The sequence below is a fragment of the Morone saxatilis genome, unplaced genomic scaffold (genome assembly GCF_004916995.1).
Source record: "Morone saxatilis isolate NCDOM2014 unplaced genomic scaffold, NCSU_SB_2.0 Contig23, whole genome shotgun sequence".
Taxonomy (NCBI): Eukaryota; Metazoa; Chordata; class Actinopteri; family Moronidae; genus Morone; species Morone saxatilis.
Genome location: NW_023339796.1, coordinates 15736142 through 15750950, shown reverse-complemented (window position 1 = coordinate 15750950; position 14809 = coordinate 15736142). Strand labels below are relative to the sequence as shown.

General features: G+C 40.5%; 2 protein-coding genes across 2 annotated transcripts; one reads left to right on the top strand and one right to left on the bottom strand.

The window, feature by feature from the left end:
* The first annotated feature begins 1393 nt into the window (after positions 1 to 1393).
* LOC118334288 (ras-related protein Rab-11B-like) lies at positions 1394 to 6399 on the top strand. Its single transcript, XM_035670133.1, has 5 exons — positions 1394 to 1612; positions 3828 to 4023; positions 4538 to 4731; positions 5047 to 5127; positions 5688 to 6399. The coding sequence occupies exons 1-5, from the start codon at positions 1573 to 1575 to the stop codon at positions 5831 to 5833; spliced, it is 657 nt and encodes a 218-aa protein (XP_035526026.1). The 5' UTR covers positions 1394 to 1572; the 3' UTR covers positions 5834 to 6399.
* A 795-nt stretch (positions 6400 to 7194) lies between these two features.
* LOC118334983 (E3 ubiquitin-protein ligase MARCHF2-like) lies at positions 7195 to 12281 on the bottom strand. The gene is made up of 5 exons (XM_035671131.1): positions 11968 to 12281; positions 10249 to 10550; positions 9952 to 10147; positions 9341 to 9550; positions 7195 to 8593 (listed from the first exon to the last, which is right to left on the bottom strand). The coding sequence occupies exons 2-5, from the start codon at positions 10431 to 10433 to the stop codon at positions 8438 to 8440; spliced, it is 747 nt and encodes a 248-aa protein (XP_035527024.1). The 5' UTR covers positions 10434 to 10550; positions 11968 to 12281; the 3' UTR covers positions 7195 to 8437.
* Positions 12282 to 14809: the final 2528 nt, after the last annotated feature.

Sequence of the window (14809 nt, the reverse complement as noted above, 5' to 3'; positions counted from 1 at the left end):
AAGTCATTTTTAAATTTAGGACATAATCCAAATGGGTTTAATTTGAATGTTCAGTTAGGAGTCAGAAAATGTCCCAATATGTCCTCGGACTTCACTATTACAGTGAGTATAATATATTTAAAATCACATATGTTACTGTCAGTTTCAGTTATAGTCTCAGTATATCTCAACTATCATATATAATCATATAACTTCTCAGTAAAGGCCAGGGAGACAATTAGACAAGTAGAGCAAATAGACAAGGACAATGTATACCTGATTTGCACATCCATTTGCACTTTTACTTCCACTTGCACTTCCACTCCATTTGCACTGTTTACTGGGGTTTGCCAATGTTTTATGTAGCTACTGTTCATTTATTACTGTTAATTCATATGATTATACACATGACATTGACTATAGATATAGCTTTATATTCTTATTCTTTTATTGCTTATTTTTGGATTTCTGTTTTTAAGTCAGGCGGTTTTTAATTTTAGTTTTTGTATGTTTCTAATGTATGTTTTGGTATTTTGTATTGCCTAACTGATGCCTTGATATTTCCCTCGGGATAAATAAAGGTCTATCTATCGTATCTAGTATCTATCTATCTATATACATGGGGCATTTTCATGTGCAAACAGTTTGATTTTCATCCTAAATTTCCAAAAGTTTCCAGTTGTATTGTTATCGTCAGAGACAATGTTTTATGAAAACAAATGCATTGAAATAAAAAAAGAACAGAAACTAAACCAAATAATCATAAAGAAAGAAAGATACATAAAACATACTACATATATACATTACATATATATTTAAAGACTGATGTGCCAAAAGTACAAAGGACATACAGATCTTAGGACTTGCGAGTTTCATCACATTTATGTTCAGTCATACATATTATGTTTGTATGAGACCATTTACATTTTATTTCGAGTAACTGCACGTTCCCTCATGCAACTTGCTCTATGATTTGAATTTTCCCTATAATTTCTTATTATAGCCTCTCGTATTAGTATAAAATATCTCCACCATGACTTTATCCACTTACGTTTATTATTTACTTCTAAAACATCTTTTCTTCTCAGTAGGTTGAGATTCACTGTTTATTACTGCTGATACAACGGAGCTGAACACACTGCTAGATCTGACTAAATCTAACATTTTTATTATTGTACACAAACCGTACACAGTCAGCCATTAAAAGCTTTGTGAACATTAACATTTTACACGTGAAATTAAACGTGAACTTAATTGTTGTTGCACATCCTTTGTGGCCTGACCCTGTTTGTTGTTTTCATTCACAATTAAACGGCTGTCTGACTCCGGGCTCTGAACGCTTGTCTGCAGGCATGCCCGTAAAGAGCGCCCCCCTGAGGAAGGTATGTTGAAGTGCAGGGACTCCTCCCCTCCCTCTGCAGAGTTGGGAAAGCTCTCCCCCTTCTGCGGCCAGCTCGCCTTGACAGCCAAAACTGGCGCAGAGTCTCCCAGCACAAACCTTTCCCGTATTTTTCTGGCATATAACGACAATTCATAGCCACACTTTCCACACATCTTCTTCCGGACGCAACCGTTGGAGCGGCCTCGTCTAGAATGGGGAACCGAGACGATGAATACGATTTCTTGTTCAAAGGTAAAAAAAAAAAAAAAGAAAAGATGACTGCATTCCCCCTTTCACACAGGCTCTCACCGACGAAGCTGTGCTTTATAAATGCCTGTAATGCCTTATTGTGTGGTTTTCGCTGACCAGATGTGCATTTTGATAGGAAGCAGACTGATGTTTGTCCGGATGGTACCCGCTTGCTGTTATTACAACATAATGCTGTCATTGTAACATTACAGCGCCTGCAGCTATATTTATAGGTATAGGATGCAACACCCCATCCGTGCTCAGCTCGTATTAAACTTTCATCAACTCGCACAGCGGCTTCAGTCGTTTGGGTGAACAGCTTCCTCCTTTACTGAATGATATTTGATGTTTTTCTACTCATTCCACCTCATGAGCTTGTTTTAAAGGCCTATTAGCCTCTATTGATCAATAAGCTCCATCCTCAGATGATTGTTAGTCAGACGGCTCTCACTGAAAATGCCGCAACTTTTATTATTATTATTATTATTATTATTAGCGTTTTAATGACAATCAATAGGCCTAATCAGTTTGTCACTGAGATTGAAGACTCAGCTCCATGTTTATCTTCAGTGCTCAGTTGGATCCAGAATGCCTTCCTTTGATCGTGCTATCAGCTCCTGTGGCACATTAACATCCTGGGCCTGTATAAGGCAAAGGGCCATTTAGATGTAACAAAGTATCCTCTGTGGGATGAATAGGGCATCTGCCGGAGGCGAGGGCTGTCTCTCTCTCTCTCTCCCTCCCTCTCTGTGTGTCTCTCTCTGCCCGAGCCATCGTCTGTGTACCCGGCCGAAACAGGAAGGGCAAGGCGGCCTGAAACTGTCGATTCAGGTTTTGATGAAGCCCTGTTATCAGCTTCCTGCAGCCCGGACCAGCGCGATGTCGACAGGGACAAAGTTCGGCTCTATTTCCTTTTGTCGAAGGAGAGAGAAAACAAAAGGGCTCCACCTCTGCTGCCGTGCTGTGGACAGCAGCCTCCTCAGCCCCGGTCCTGACACCGGCTCAGCACAGGACCATGAGCCTGATCAATCACTTCTGATGTCCCTTGTGTGGACAAGGAGGCCTGATAATAATCAATCTTTGTTGTTTATACTGTGGGTGCTCAGCAGTAGTGATTCAAACCCACAGCTGGTCCTCCAAAGGGATTTTGCTTAAGGTTCTTTCTGATGCATTCAATGTTACATCCACATATATATACTCACAGTGTTGGTGTCACATTCCTATAGTTTTTTTTTTTTTTTGTAGATGGTTCTGGATTTTCTGGGACTTAAACCATAGGTAAACAAATGTGAAGGTTAATCAGGTTAAAGCCTCCCTACCTGAGTGCTCTCAGGAAGATTTCATTTGCTGAATATCTTCACCCTCAGGGTGTTTTAGTACAGTCTATTAGAGATGCCGGGTGAAATGCAAAACCCTCATTTATTCAGTTAAGCATATTCTGCTCAGTCTTACAAACCTACCCCTCTTTTTTTTGTGATTGTGCCAAAACCAACTAAAGAACCTCTTTATTTAGTGGATAATCCCTCAGGCTTTAATTCTTGTTTGGGTTATTTGATGGGTGGATGATGGCATGAATTAAATAACCGTACCTCTTATGGTCTTAGGTGGTTGGTTACTAACTGACACATGTTTTTTTAGCTGGTCTACCCTCTTTGTCTATGTGAGTGGTTCTCTACAGCATATGCAGAACAGGCCAAACCTAAGAGGAAAGATGGACACTATCACACCTACCTTCAATATATTGTTCAATACAATACACATGAATTATCAATTATTAAACAGTTCATCACACATTATTTTTGATAAATGGTGCTGAGAAACTTCTTGAAATTGATCTGAAAGAACTAATTTGTTGAATTCCAAAAACTCCAAAATGATGCTGTTCATTAAGTTAGAAGCTGGTATGAAAGTAAAAAGGAAAAAAAGGCAGATTCTCGAGCACTAATGAGTAGTAACACTAAGGTTATGTACTGAGCCTTGTAGTTTGCTACACTCCTTTACAGTAGAAATATGTTTTACACATCCTATTAATCACACACAAATACATGATGCCCCTGGGATCTGTTCAAACCAGCGTTTAGAGGCAATGCTTTATGCTATATCAACATTTCTTCTGGGATCTATTAATATATGTAGCCCATCCCCTCGCCTCTCCCATCACACATTCAGCATACAAACACACTTGTCTCATCCTCTCTCCTTCTCTTTCCCTCCACAGTTGTTTTAATTGGGGACTCAGGCGTAGGGAAGAGCAACCTGCTCTCTCGATTCACGCGAAATGAGTTCAACCTAGAGAGTAAGAGCACTATCGGGGTGGAATTTGCCACACGCAGCATTCAGGTGGATGGCAAGACGATAAAGGCGCAGATCTGGGACACAGCAGGACAGGAGCGCTACAGAGCCATCACCTCAGCGTGAGTCCATTTCTGTGTGGTGCAGATAGTCCTGCTTGTTACCTGAAACCCCTCATTGAGGGGGAATACTTCAGCTGTGCAGTCACAATTGACATTTTATGTCAATAACATAAATTGACATTTTATGTCAATTGTGGACTAGGACTTTAGCTAGTGGGTTTAATCTTCTCGAGTTAGACACAGAACCCTGGGGAGCTCTCTCTCAATGTCCTGTTTATCCAGAAGTGCATCTGATAAATGTCAAACATGTTCAATGTATATTTAGAGTATCTGCATGTTTCAGAAAGCATATATAGCCTATATCTCACATAGAATTGAATTTAAGACCAATTTAAACACCAAAATACAGTACAATATGAGTTACACGCTGGTATTCTCATTGTTAACATGATACATGACATCCAGCAGTGTACAAACAACAGAATATGAAATGAATTATTGAAAAATAACAGGACTTAAGACTAAACCAGAAAACAGTAGACCACCCTGACATTCCCTGTCATCACTGTTACAGGTACTACAGAGGAGCAGTGGGGGCACTCTTAGTGTATGACATAGCCAAACACCTGACCTATGAGAATGTGGAGCGCTGGCTGAAGGAGCTGAGGGACCACGCTGACAACAACATTGTCATCATGCTGGTCGGCAACAAGAGCGACCTGCGCCACCTCAGGGCCGTGCCCACAGACGAGGCCCGGGCATTCGCAGGTATTTTAGAATTAGGAATTTTAGAGTTTAGTTTTTTTAATTCATAGCCTTTTTTGTATTGTTTGTAGTTTTTTTTACTATTCGATATTTATTACAATATGTGTCCAGTTGCTTGCGCTGCTGTTATACAAAATCCTCATAGAAACCTTAACTGTGTTGTTTGTTTTCCTCAAAGTGGTAAGACCAGAAAAAACAAACAATAAGTCTTCTACTCTTGCCATTATTATATATATATTAAGTTATGTCACTGGATGTTTCTAATAAATAGCAAGCTTCTATTACTGTTCAATGTATGTTTTCTTTCTTACCCCTCAGAGAAGAACAATCTGTCATTCATAGAAACTTCAGCCCTGGACTCAACAAACGTTGAAGAAGCCTTTAAGAATATCCTTACAGGTATGCTTGTGGTCTTACTTAATCTCTAATAACCATTTATATGTGATTCTAAGCTGAAATGATGTTGCTTAAGATTTTACCTTATAGGCTTTAAAACGTGTTCAGGCAGTAAACCTTTGTGTGATATTAGAACGGAGAGCATTGAATTTCCCTCGGGATAAATAAAGTATCAATCTATCTTCAATATTAACATATTTACAGAGAAACAGAGACAAACAGTACTTTCTGGTAACTAATCTCTTGAACGTTACTTGTGTAACTTCCTCTAACTGTGGGAAGTTGTCTTAATTTGTCTTCTGTAAAATTGTAACTGAAATATCAACTTGTAAAATATCTCACCTCTTGGTATCAGTATAATTGTGGGTGTTTCTCTAACATGTTTGTTGTGATGTGTTAGGGCGTTGCATAGCTGCAACCTCACATTAACTAGGTTGTTTTAGTGTCGTACCTAATGTAGGTTAGAAAGGTGATCCTGAATCTTTGCTAGTCCACCTAAAACAACTAAAGAATTTCAGGGGGGAAATGTCTGATCTGTTTGTTCTCCATCTTTAATAAAACAGAAATCTACCGCATCGTCTCTCAGAAACAAATTGCTGAGCGGTCTGCCCATGACGAGTCCCCGGGAAACAACGTGGTGGACATTAGTGTGCCACCCACCACGGACGGCCAGAGGGGGAGCAAACTGCAGTGCTGTCAGAACCTGTAACCCATGGCAACCGTCCCCCCCTCACCTGGGTCGATTATTAATTGAAATCCACAGCGTTGGTGTGCTTCCATCCGCCTGGGGTGCAATATTGTCTGAATCTGCACTTTTTAGATGAATGGAGTCAATTCTGTTTATGCCACAAATGATCAATCCCAGAATGAAGTGTTTGAATTGATTTCAAATTGTAATTTGACCCAGGTACAATCTGCTACATCCCAGTGCAAAAACAGGACTGATGGTACCGTGCAAGTAGCTACCACAGTAACCCATGATAGTGTAGCAGAAAAGCTTTGCCTGAGACCTTGTAAGCCTAGACATCTCCCTGGTAGATTGTTATTGCCACATGTTGGAGGCCTGAGGTTTGAATCCTGCCTGTTTCAGTCGTACCAGCAGTCCTGTTTTTGAGCTTTCCTCTCCTCGTTCAGTCATCATCTCAAAAGTGGTTGTGACGCTGCTGATGCTTATTGCATTTTGTGTAAAATATCTTCTTTTTTTGTTTTGATTTTGATAGCTTGTCTGCTCACATACATTATATTAATGCCATGAAATTAAATTTTACAATATTATGTTGTCATGTCCTCTTTTTTAGCAACACATACATACAGTTACATACTGTACCTGCACGGTGACCTTAACTCTGGACCAATTTGTCAAATTTTACTGTTGTTTCAGGTCTAAGTGGAGCAAGTTCTATTTAAATAGTTAGTATAATAAAGTTATAGTTATATATAGATATTTATCTCTTTAGGTCGAGTGGCTCCAGATCCTAGGGGTCAGGCTTCTCCAAAGGGTCAGAAGGTGGCTTAGTGGGAGTTGTGCGCTGATCACTGGGGTAGGAGAGAAGGAAAAAAATGATGCTGCACCCATTTGTATAAATATCTATCGGGAAACCATTCTTTGGTGGAGCTGGTAACAAAGACGGTGGTCCCAACCAGACCCTACTGTTTCTGTAAGGTGCTACAATCCAAAAATGATGGGAACCAGCAATGTATTATATTTTATAAACGTGGATGTTTTTATGTAGAATCTTAATCTGAAAAGTAACTAGTGGACTTTTCCTCTGAAATGTAGTGGAGTAGAAGTATAAAATAGATAAAAATAATAATACTCAACCAAAGTACAAGTACCTGAAATTGTACTTAAGTACAGTACTTGAGTAAATGTCATGTCATTCATAGTATACACTGCGACGGTCCTACAAATAATGAATGTTAATCCGCTCGAATATATTAAATGTAAACATTAACATTTACACAAGATCATGAAATCTCAGGGCATTACCCTCATAGCGACTGATCATTAGATTATATTTCCAAAGACCACATGAAGATCATAAGAGGCTGAAATGCCATAGAGCAGCAGATAAGTCACATTTCACATTGATTTAGTCCAGGAGTCCCTCGTGTTTTATTGCACAATAACCCAACTTTCCAGGGGATGCAGCAGGAAGACTACAATAACACAAAATACTTTGTTTAGCATATGCCGCATACATTGATTGACATCTCAGAACACATTTCTCTTTTGTACCCACACTGAGTACCAGCCTGCTCTGATACATCTCTTGTGTTTTTATAAAGGACAAAAGTCTTGTAGTCTCACTATTCAGAACACTGGATCTCTTCTATTTAAAACTGCATCTCTTGTGATGTGGGACATAACTACTGGTCATTGCTAGGCAGCTCAATTAATGAATGGTGCATTTACAAGTGGTGCAGGGCGGTCTGCTAATGCACTTTTATGACAATAGTAGAAACGTCATCCAATTAGAATGTTAACACTTTTCCACAGCTTCAATACTATTTCCTCATACATTACTGCACTGCCGTTTAACGGCTGCAGTTAAGTGTTTTCCCATATGCTACAATCTTCACTGACCCCGTTACAAGTGTGATAAATATGTGATGCCTTAGCTGTTGTCTAAACAGGAAAAGGATTTCATTTCCACAGTTCAGACAGCAATGACAAAGCGTTACCAGGTAACTTTAAAAGGGTGCCGATTATAGACAGGACCGTTGGTATGAGTGACTGCCGCCCTTTAACTCGTCAAGAATGAATATTCACAGATAAACTTTGTCAATCATGTTTTTAGATTATTATCCTCTGCTGGGCTACTGGCTGCCCATTGTTCAAAAACAGGTAAATACATTGTGATGGGGCATATGGGGGAATTATAGGTAGTGAATATGTTTCATATTATACTGTAGTAGCATGCTGAATCAGTTATATCCTGCTACATTAGCTTGTGTCTTAGTATTTCATAAGTTTGTGTCACGGACACACAGTTGGGCTGGTTAGTCCATTGTCCATGTGTTCATGTCGTTCACATCCCAGCGCTGGCTGTCCGGTGACAACTCTGTGTTTCAACATCAACTATGACTCCGGAATGAGTTCTTTCCAAAACCACTTTTTGTGGTCGGCCAATACCGTAATAGTTTTACATCAAGTGCTTCAAAAAAAGAAAACAGAAGGAGAAAGTAGCTCTCCCCTCTCAGAATGGTCCATATGAAGTGCAAAAGTTCATTAATATGATTAATTTTTGTTTTCTTATCGAGTGCTGCTGTGGGCGTTATTTTAAATATTCCTTTTGGCACCACTCTGCACTCATACGATGGTCTCATCAGTCATTTTCTTGGTCGACTTGGTCGGCACAGAGCGTTGGGTGGTGTGCGCCCCTTTCATGTCAGGCATGAGCAGGCGTACTTTCTGATTGGTCCTCCTCCACTCCGAGTACAACTGACAGTGATACCGAAATGACACCTGAGATTGGATGGAAGAGGAGTGGGAGGGGGCAAGACGGGGTGACAATGGAGGAAGAAGATAGACATCAATACAACTGACAGCAAGATATTTGAGACAGAGTAGTACGGATGCAGGACAGGAACAATATGCTGACTGAACATGCTGTGAGCTAAAGGGATAATATTTGTCATTTTGAATGATTCTTTTGCTGAAGATTAAAGGATTAGGTTTCTGAAGAAGGTTTCAAATTCACAATACATCCTATTTTTAAAGAATAGGATCCACTTAAGGAAAAGCAGCTTATTCTTACTTAAAAGTCAAATCCAGCTTATTCTTAGTATTCTCAGTATTCTCAATGAGTTATGCATGTATGTGTATGCATGAACTATCTGGCCAACTTTCAGACAAGTGAGTGCTCTGTGCCAGAGATGATCAAGTTGCCCTCACGTCTCTCTACTGTTTAACTTTGTCCAGTGTTACTGAAGGTTATATTAGAAAACAGCAACATAAGTTCTACAATAATAATCAACAGCCGAACATAAATCTGTGGGTTTGGTAGTCTTTGTATTGTGTCTTTGCCAGTTCACATTTGTTTTCCAAATCTATGTGGGACACCAAGATGTTAAAACCAACTTGTGGGTGTGAAGATGCCAGAGAGAAAAAGACTCACTCTGTGACATCAAGTTAACAGAAATACCTAAACGTGCTTTACAAACATGTTTTGCTCAACTACAGGAGAACATATACAAAGTATTAGTTAGTTACCAGTGTCCAGAGGATGTAGATGGTGAACAGGGCAATGGTGAGGGCGATGAGGCCAACAGCCTCGAGTCTGCTCTTCAGTTGCAGGTGGTCCTGGGCGCCCCTGAGACACAGCCAGCCGGAGATGGCTGCCAGGGGCGTGATGAGAAGGAAGCAGGCCATGTCGCACAGCAGCGTGCGCTTCTCACTGCGAGGGCCTGGGTCCTTCAGCCACTGGGAAAGAGCAAAATGACGAGGCCATTGGTCCAACTGAAAATGTGCTTTCTACAGTACGATCTTAGCGAGTGTTACTTTGAGAATAAAAAAGGTGCAAGTTTCCTGCATAACTAATAGAAATGCATTTATGTTACTGAAAACTAGTCCTATGAATAGAGCTCTTATTACAAGGTCAGGCAACCATTTAATCAATATGTGCAAATCATCTTACGTCTAGAAGATGCTGCCTGTTGGCACACACTCTTAAGTGAAAACATTTAAAAATAATAATAATCTCAAAGACAAAAATACTTCACATATCACTCCAAGGCCAAAAGATAAAATAGTCTCTCTTGCTTTAGACAAAGTATTCTTGCTCATTTCTGCTTCTTCTTGTACACACAGTCAAAACATCTAACCTGTGTGAGTGGTTGTGGTCGTCGTTCAATAGTGAATTCTGTGTGACAGAGTTCACAGTAGCTGGTGTTAGAGGAGGACAGCCACTTCTCCAAGCAGCTCTTGTGCACTTTACCTAGCGTACCAGTGCAGTCGCAGGGTGAGAGCAGTGTCTCCCCTCCAGCTCCTTCGTGACAAATGCGACACATGCCCACATCACTGTGGAGCAAAGTAGAGAAGACAACAATGTGATGATGTAACAAAGTACAATATAATTAGTGTATTCGTGAGGGCCTTGTGTGATTTCCTCCCTCTCTTACCTCTGCAAGCTCACCGCTTTGACAACAGTGGAGAGTGGGCGGCCATCTTTAGCGGTAACCTTGGCAATGTACTGGGCCTGTGCGGTAGAATCAGACTCCTCCGAATCCTTGGAGGCATCAGATTCGGCGTTCCCAGAGTAGTCACAAAGGGAGCCGGGTAGGTGGCAGCACCCTGACGAAGACATGGCTCAGCTGAGGGTGACAGTGACTAAGATGATGGTGGAGGCGACTTCAGGAGGTCTGATCCAAAACCTAGTCCAGGTCTTCTCCTCCCCTCCTCTGTCCACCTACAGGGCAAATGCCTGGTGGATTATGACCAGGAGATGAACAAAATACAAAGTGACGTGAAATAACAAAGTAAGTACAACATGATGTTATTCTTGCAAACCACTCATAAGATTCTTCATATGTCTCAGTGTGGCCATGTTGATAGAAGAGAGGGCAACATTCTCAAAAGGTGAATTAAGTGAGGTCTAAAAAAATGCTGGAAAAAAACTGCTTGTTGGAAATAAACAAGACACACAACCTCCAAAAATTGCAAACAATTCCCTATTTACCATCAGCACAAAGGCATGTTGTGAAACCAAGTTATGCTTTAGCCTCACAGATAATTGTTAAAATCAAGATATCAAGATTGATAAAAATGCCAAATATGTCCAGCTGCAGAGAAATGCGTTAAAACACACAAGGCATCTAAAACTTTTAAACTGGAGCGACGGATGCCATGAAAAAGGCTTTAATGTTTAAGGTATTTTCCTTAAAATAAGTAATAAATACCTTTCATGGCACAGAAATACTTTATTGATCCCTGGGAGGAATTTGTTTCATTACAGCTGCTCAAGGTGCTCACAAGATATTAAAGAATAGAATAATATAATAAGATAATAATAAGTAATAAATAATAAAAATAATGTTAATTAGTATTATATTACAATACGTAACAACAATATAATACGAAAACAGAAATATTTATTAAGAGTCTGAAATATGTACATTATAATACAGTATATAGAAGATAAAAACCTCTGTATGCTACAGTATATGACAGAAGGGTAATGAATAATGAATCAATAGTAATAATAGTTGAATCCTTAAACAAATACAGAATGCAGCACATTACTGTGCAGTTTTAAGTAGAAATGCAGGCTAAACCTTGGGAACAGGAGGGGGTTCAGGTGTTTGAGGAACTGTGGACCTCCATCAGTCCCTCCAGAATAATACTGTCACCAATATGCTCTTGAACAACTTCCCTGAAAAGGACGCGTTGTAATAACAATAGTAATACACAAGCATGGACACACATCTCTGCGTTTAAAGCTCCGGGCGATAAAGCTAAATAAACCAAACTAGCGTTAATGTCACTGCGATTTAATACCTTTTCCAAAAAAAAACGGGCTGCTTAGCACTGTTATCATCCTATTACACGCCAAGAAAATAAAAGCCTCGAAGTGTCCGACTGGGTGAGCACTGTCCACTTTTATTCAGTGATCAACTAACAGTTCAAATGTCACAGGTAATGTCGGCCGATATGTAACGTTACATGATTGATCCAGTGTCGTTAACGTACAACCGCAAACACAAGCAAAACGTATCTCAGTACAACAAAACCATGCAAAGTAGCCGAACAGCTGCCAACCAACAAGCCGATGTGTGATGTTGGCATGTAGAAAAGCTAGTAGACATTGTGGAAAAACAAGACGTTAGCGTCAATGTACTCACCCGACGGCCTCCCTTTTCTCGCTTGGCCTTGGCCTTGGCCCTCCGTCAACCACACACAGGCTAGCCGAGCTAACTGGACAGCCCTAGCTACAAACTATGACATTGACAACTAACCAAAAGCTGGCGATATGAGGGGATGCAAAACCAGGCCGCATGCGCTGCACCCTCCCCATGGCGTGTAGTGTTTCTCCCTGTGGTGGTCCCGTTTGGAAAGGAGGGAGGAAACGGTTGTTTCTGCCAGGATTACTGGACACAGCTAACGTGGCTAACAGGCTAGCAACGGGCAAGCCTACCTCAGCATCCCTCAGCTGTGCTCTGGTCATGTGACACAATGCTGCCTTCAGGGTCATTAGTGATATTTAGAGCTATTGAGATATAATGGCTCTGGGGATATTGTAATAATGGACACTTTACACACATATCAGAGTGGCAAATACGACTAGCACGCTTGTAAGAACTACTAATAATTTTCTGTTGCTAAATGTGCTGTTAAGGTCGTCGGTAAACATGGAAGTCCCGGAAAATCGATTAAAAAAAGGAAAGTAATGCATGTAATCACTTATTTGTCTAATGGTTTCATTTGAACATCGGTTAGCTCATGAATAGTAACCTAAAACAATGCAGGCATAAAAAGTACCAGTTCTGTGTACATTTTCGTCTACTTTTAACGTTTTGATGTCTATGATCAATGACACAAATAGCGCTTCCGACCGTTGCAACAATAATCTACGAGGAGCCCTGAATGCAGCGCACAGTACAAACAATGCCAACGAAAACGTGTAACGTAATCATGTCTGTTTGGAGATGCAGTGGCTCAAATGTTTCAGTCTCTCTTTCCTGACAATGTGATGTGAGTTTGATTTCAACACGGAGGCGACCATTATCCTCCATCGATTAAACATCTGTAGGAAGTTATGTCAAAATGAAACCGCTAGGCGGCAGCATTTAGTCAACCGTCTCGGTGTGTAGCAGAGGTTGGCATAGTTTCTTCCACAGGTGACGTTACGTCTAGACGTTCAGGTGTGCGGGGCAGGGGTTTGAGGAGTTCTTTGGAAAGATCCACTAGTTATATCCACTAGTACAATGACAAAATACAACAATGACAATGTGCAATAAATATATATTTTGGTTGAACATTTTGAGGAACTTCTGGTTAACAGTTGTGGACAATAAGTGCATTAATAATGTACTGTTCTGAGTACAGTTCAGACTAGGTACTTTTACTTGATCAACCTACTTCCATTTTATCCAAATTTATACTTCCACTCCACTGGATTTCAGATGGAAATATTGTACCTCGTAAATTAAAATTAACTAAACCTAGTATATAATGAGCACATATGATGCATTCCTGTACAGTAAATTAGATGACTCAACGGTAGCCTAGACAGAATTACCTCGACCAAAAATTACCTCAACCAACTAGATTAAAATGCTGTCAGTCTGCTGCATAATTATTATCTTCACTTTTGACTCTTAAAGTATTATTTTGGTAATAATACATTTCTAATTTTGCTGTATTAGCTGATCTGAAAATGTCCTCCATGATCCACCTCTGGGTTGCAGGTGTAATTGATTGTTTGGCTGGCATTTATTATTTTTACTTGATTTAAATTTTTGGTCAGACAACCCATATATTAGTGTAAAGCAGGTCACTGGTAATCAAACATTACGCCACTGATGTTCTGTATGCTGCATGCCTGATACTGTGCTGCTCCCATACTGCGCTGTACAAACACAACTGATGACCAGAAAGTAGTATTCTCAAAGGGTTGCCACCTACTGACTTTGACCTTTGCTGAGTTTTGATGAGCCAGGTCAGTGACTTTTCTAAAAAAAAAAAATCAGCCACCAAAAAGCAAACAGTGACTTTAAAGCTAGATTTTGATAACTCCCCTTGACCTGATCTTGACTAACTAATGCAAAGCTTAGACAGATCAGTTTTGGTCAGTGCACCAGCCATGCTTTAGTTCTGCTACTTTTGGAGCAAAAGTGAGTATTTTGTTTTGTTAATTATGCAGAAACAATCAAGAACATGATCCTTGGGAGACATTTAAAATGTACTCTTTCATAGATTCTGAAACGTCCCTTTAGTGTGACCTAAAATAGTAACCTTCACGTGTAATTTTTAACCATTAGTTAAACAATATCTATTTTTGTCATAGACTTGCCGTACCTTCTGTCCTGCCTCTTCCTTTTCATTCCCTTTGAACCCAAACACTGATAAAGAAGGGGTCCACTTGTGGTCAGTGTGATCTGGATATGTTACTGAGAACACACACACACCCACCCCTACACAGGGTGGGTGTTCCTTAAATCTTATGTCATCCAAGTCCAGCATCACCACTAGACCACATACCTTCCACCCCCTCTATCCACTCACCCATTCGACATCTACCAAGGAAGAACTAAAGATTAAATACCAGTGTACAATAGCCGCAGCGGCGATAGGCTACAGTACCACAACCTTAGAGTCACTTGCCTTCTCAGCGAGGAGTGAGAATCCAGAAGGAGAAGAGTTACACGTGCGGCGGCAGTGTGGTTTTTTACGCATGCAGGTGGTCCCAGCGCCTGGAACCCGCCGGTGGATGTTGTTCAGGCGCTGGTCCTTTTGTTGAAAGATCAGGACTTTTTTTTGGGACGTTTATCATGTCAGTGGCCCCACCAAACTAGGAACATGGACACTCTGTCAGCCCTCCCTTCCATTACATCACAGTGTGGCCCAGGTCCGCATGAGGCATCTTGTTACTGTCTGTTTACACGCCTGCGCTGCGCAGAGGAAATCACAGCGTTGCAGATCGTGACAACTTCTTATTATCCCTATGTCCTTTCCTGTTTGAAC

Coding starts and splice junctions, on each gene's coding strand:
- LOC118334288 (XM_035670133.1), top strand. CDS start 1,573: ATGGGGAACCGAGACGATGAATACGATTTCTTGTTCAAAG. Junction 1,613..3,827: donor ATACGATTTCTTGTTCAAAG/GTAAAAAAAAAA, acceptor TTCCCTCCACAG/TTGTTTTAATTGGGGACTCA. Junction 5,128..5,687: donor CTTTAAGAATATCCTTACAG/GTATGCTTGTGG, acceptor TTAATAAAACAG/AAATCTACCGCATCGTCTCT.
- LOC118334983 (XM_035671131.1), bottom strand. CDS start 10,433: ATGTCTTCGTCAGGGTGCTGCCACCTACCCGGCTCCCTTTGTGACTAC. Junction 10,148..10,248: donor AAAGCGGTGAGCTTGCAGAG/GTAAGAGAGGGA, acceptor TTTGCTCCACAG/TGATGTGGGCATGTGTCGCA. Junction 9,551..9,951: donor GACCACAACCACTCACACAG/GTTAGATGTTTT, acceptor GCTCTTTCCCAG/TGGCTGAAGGACCCAGGCCC.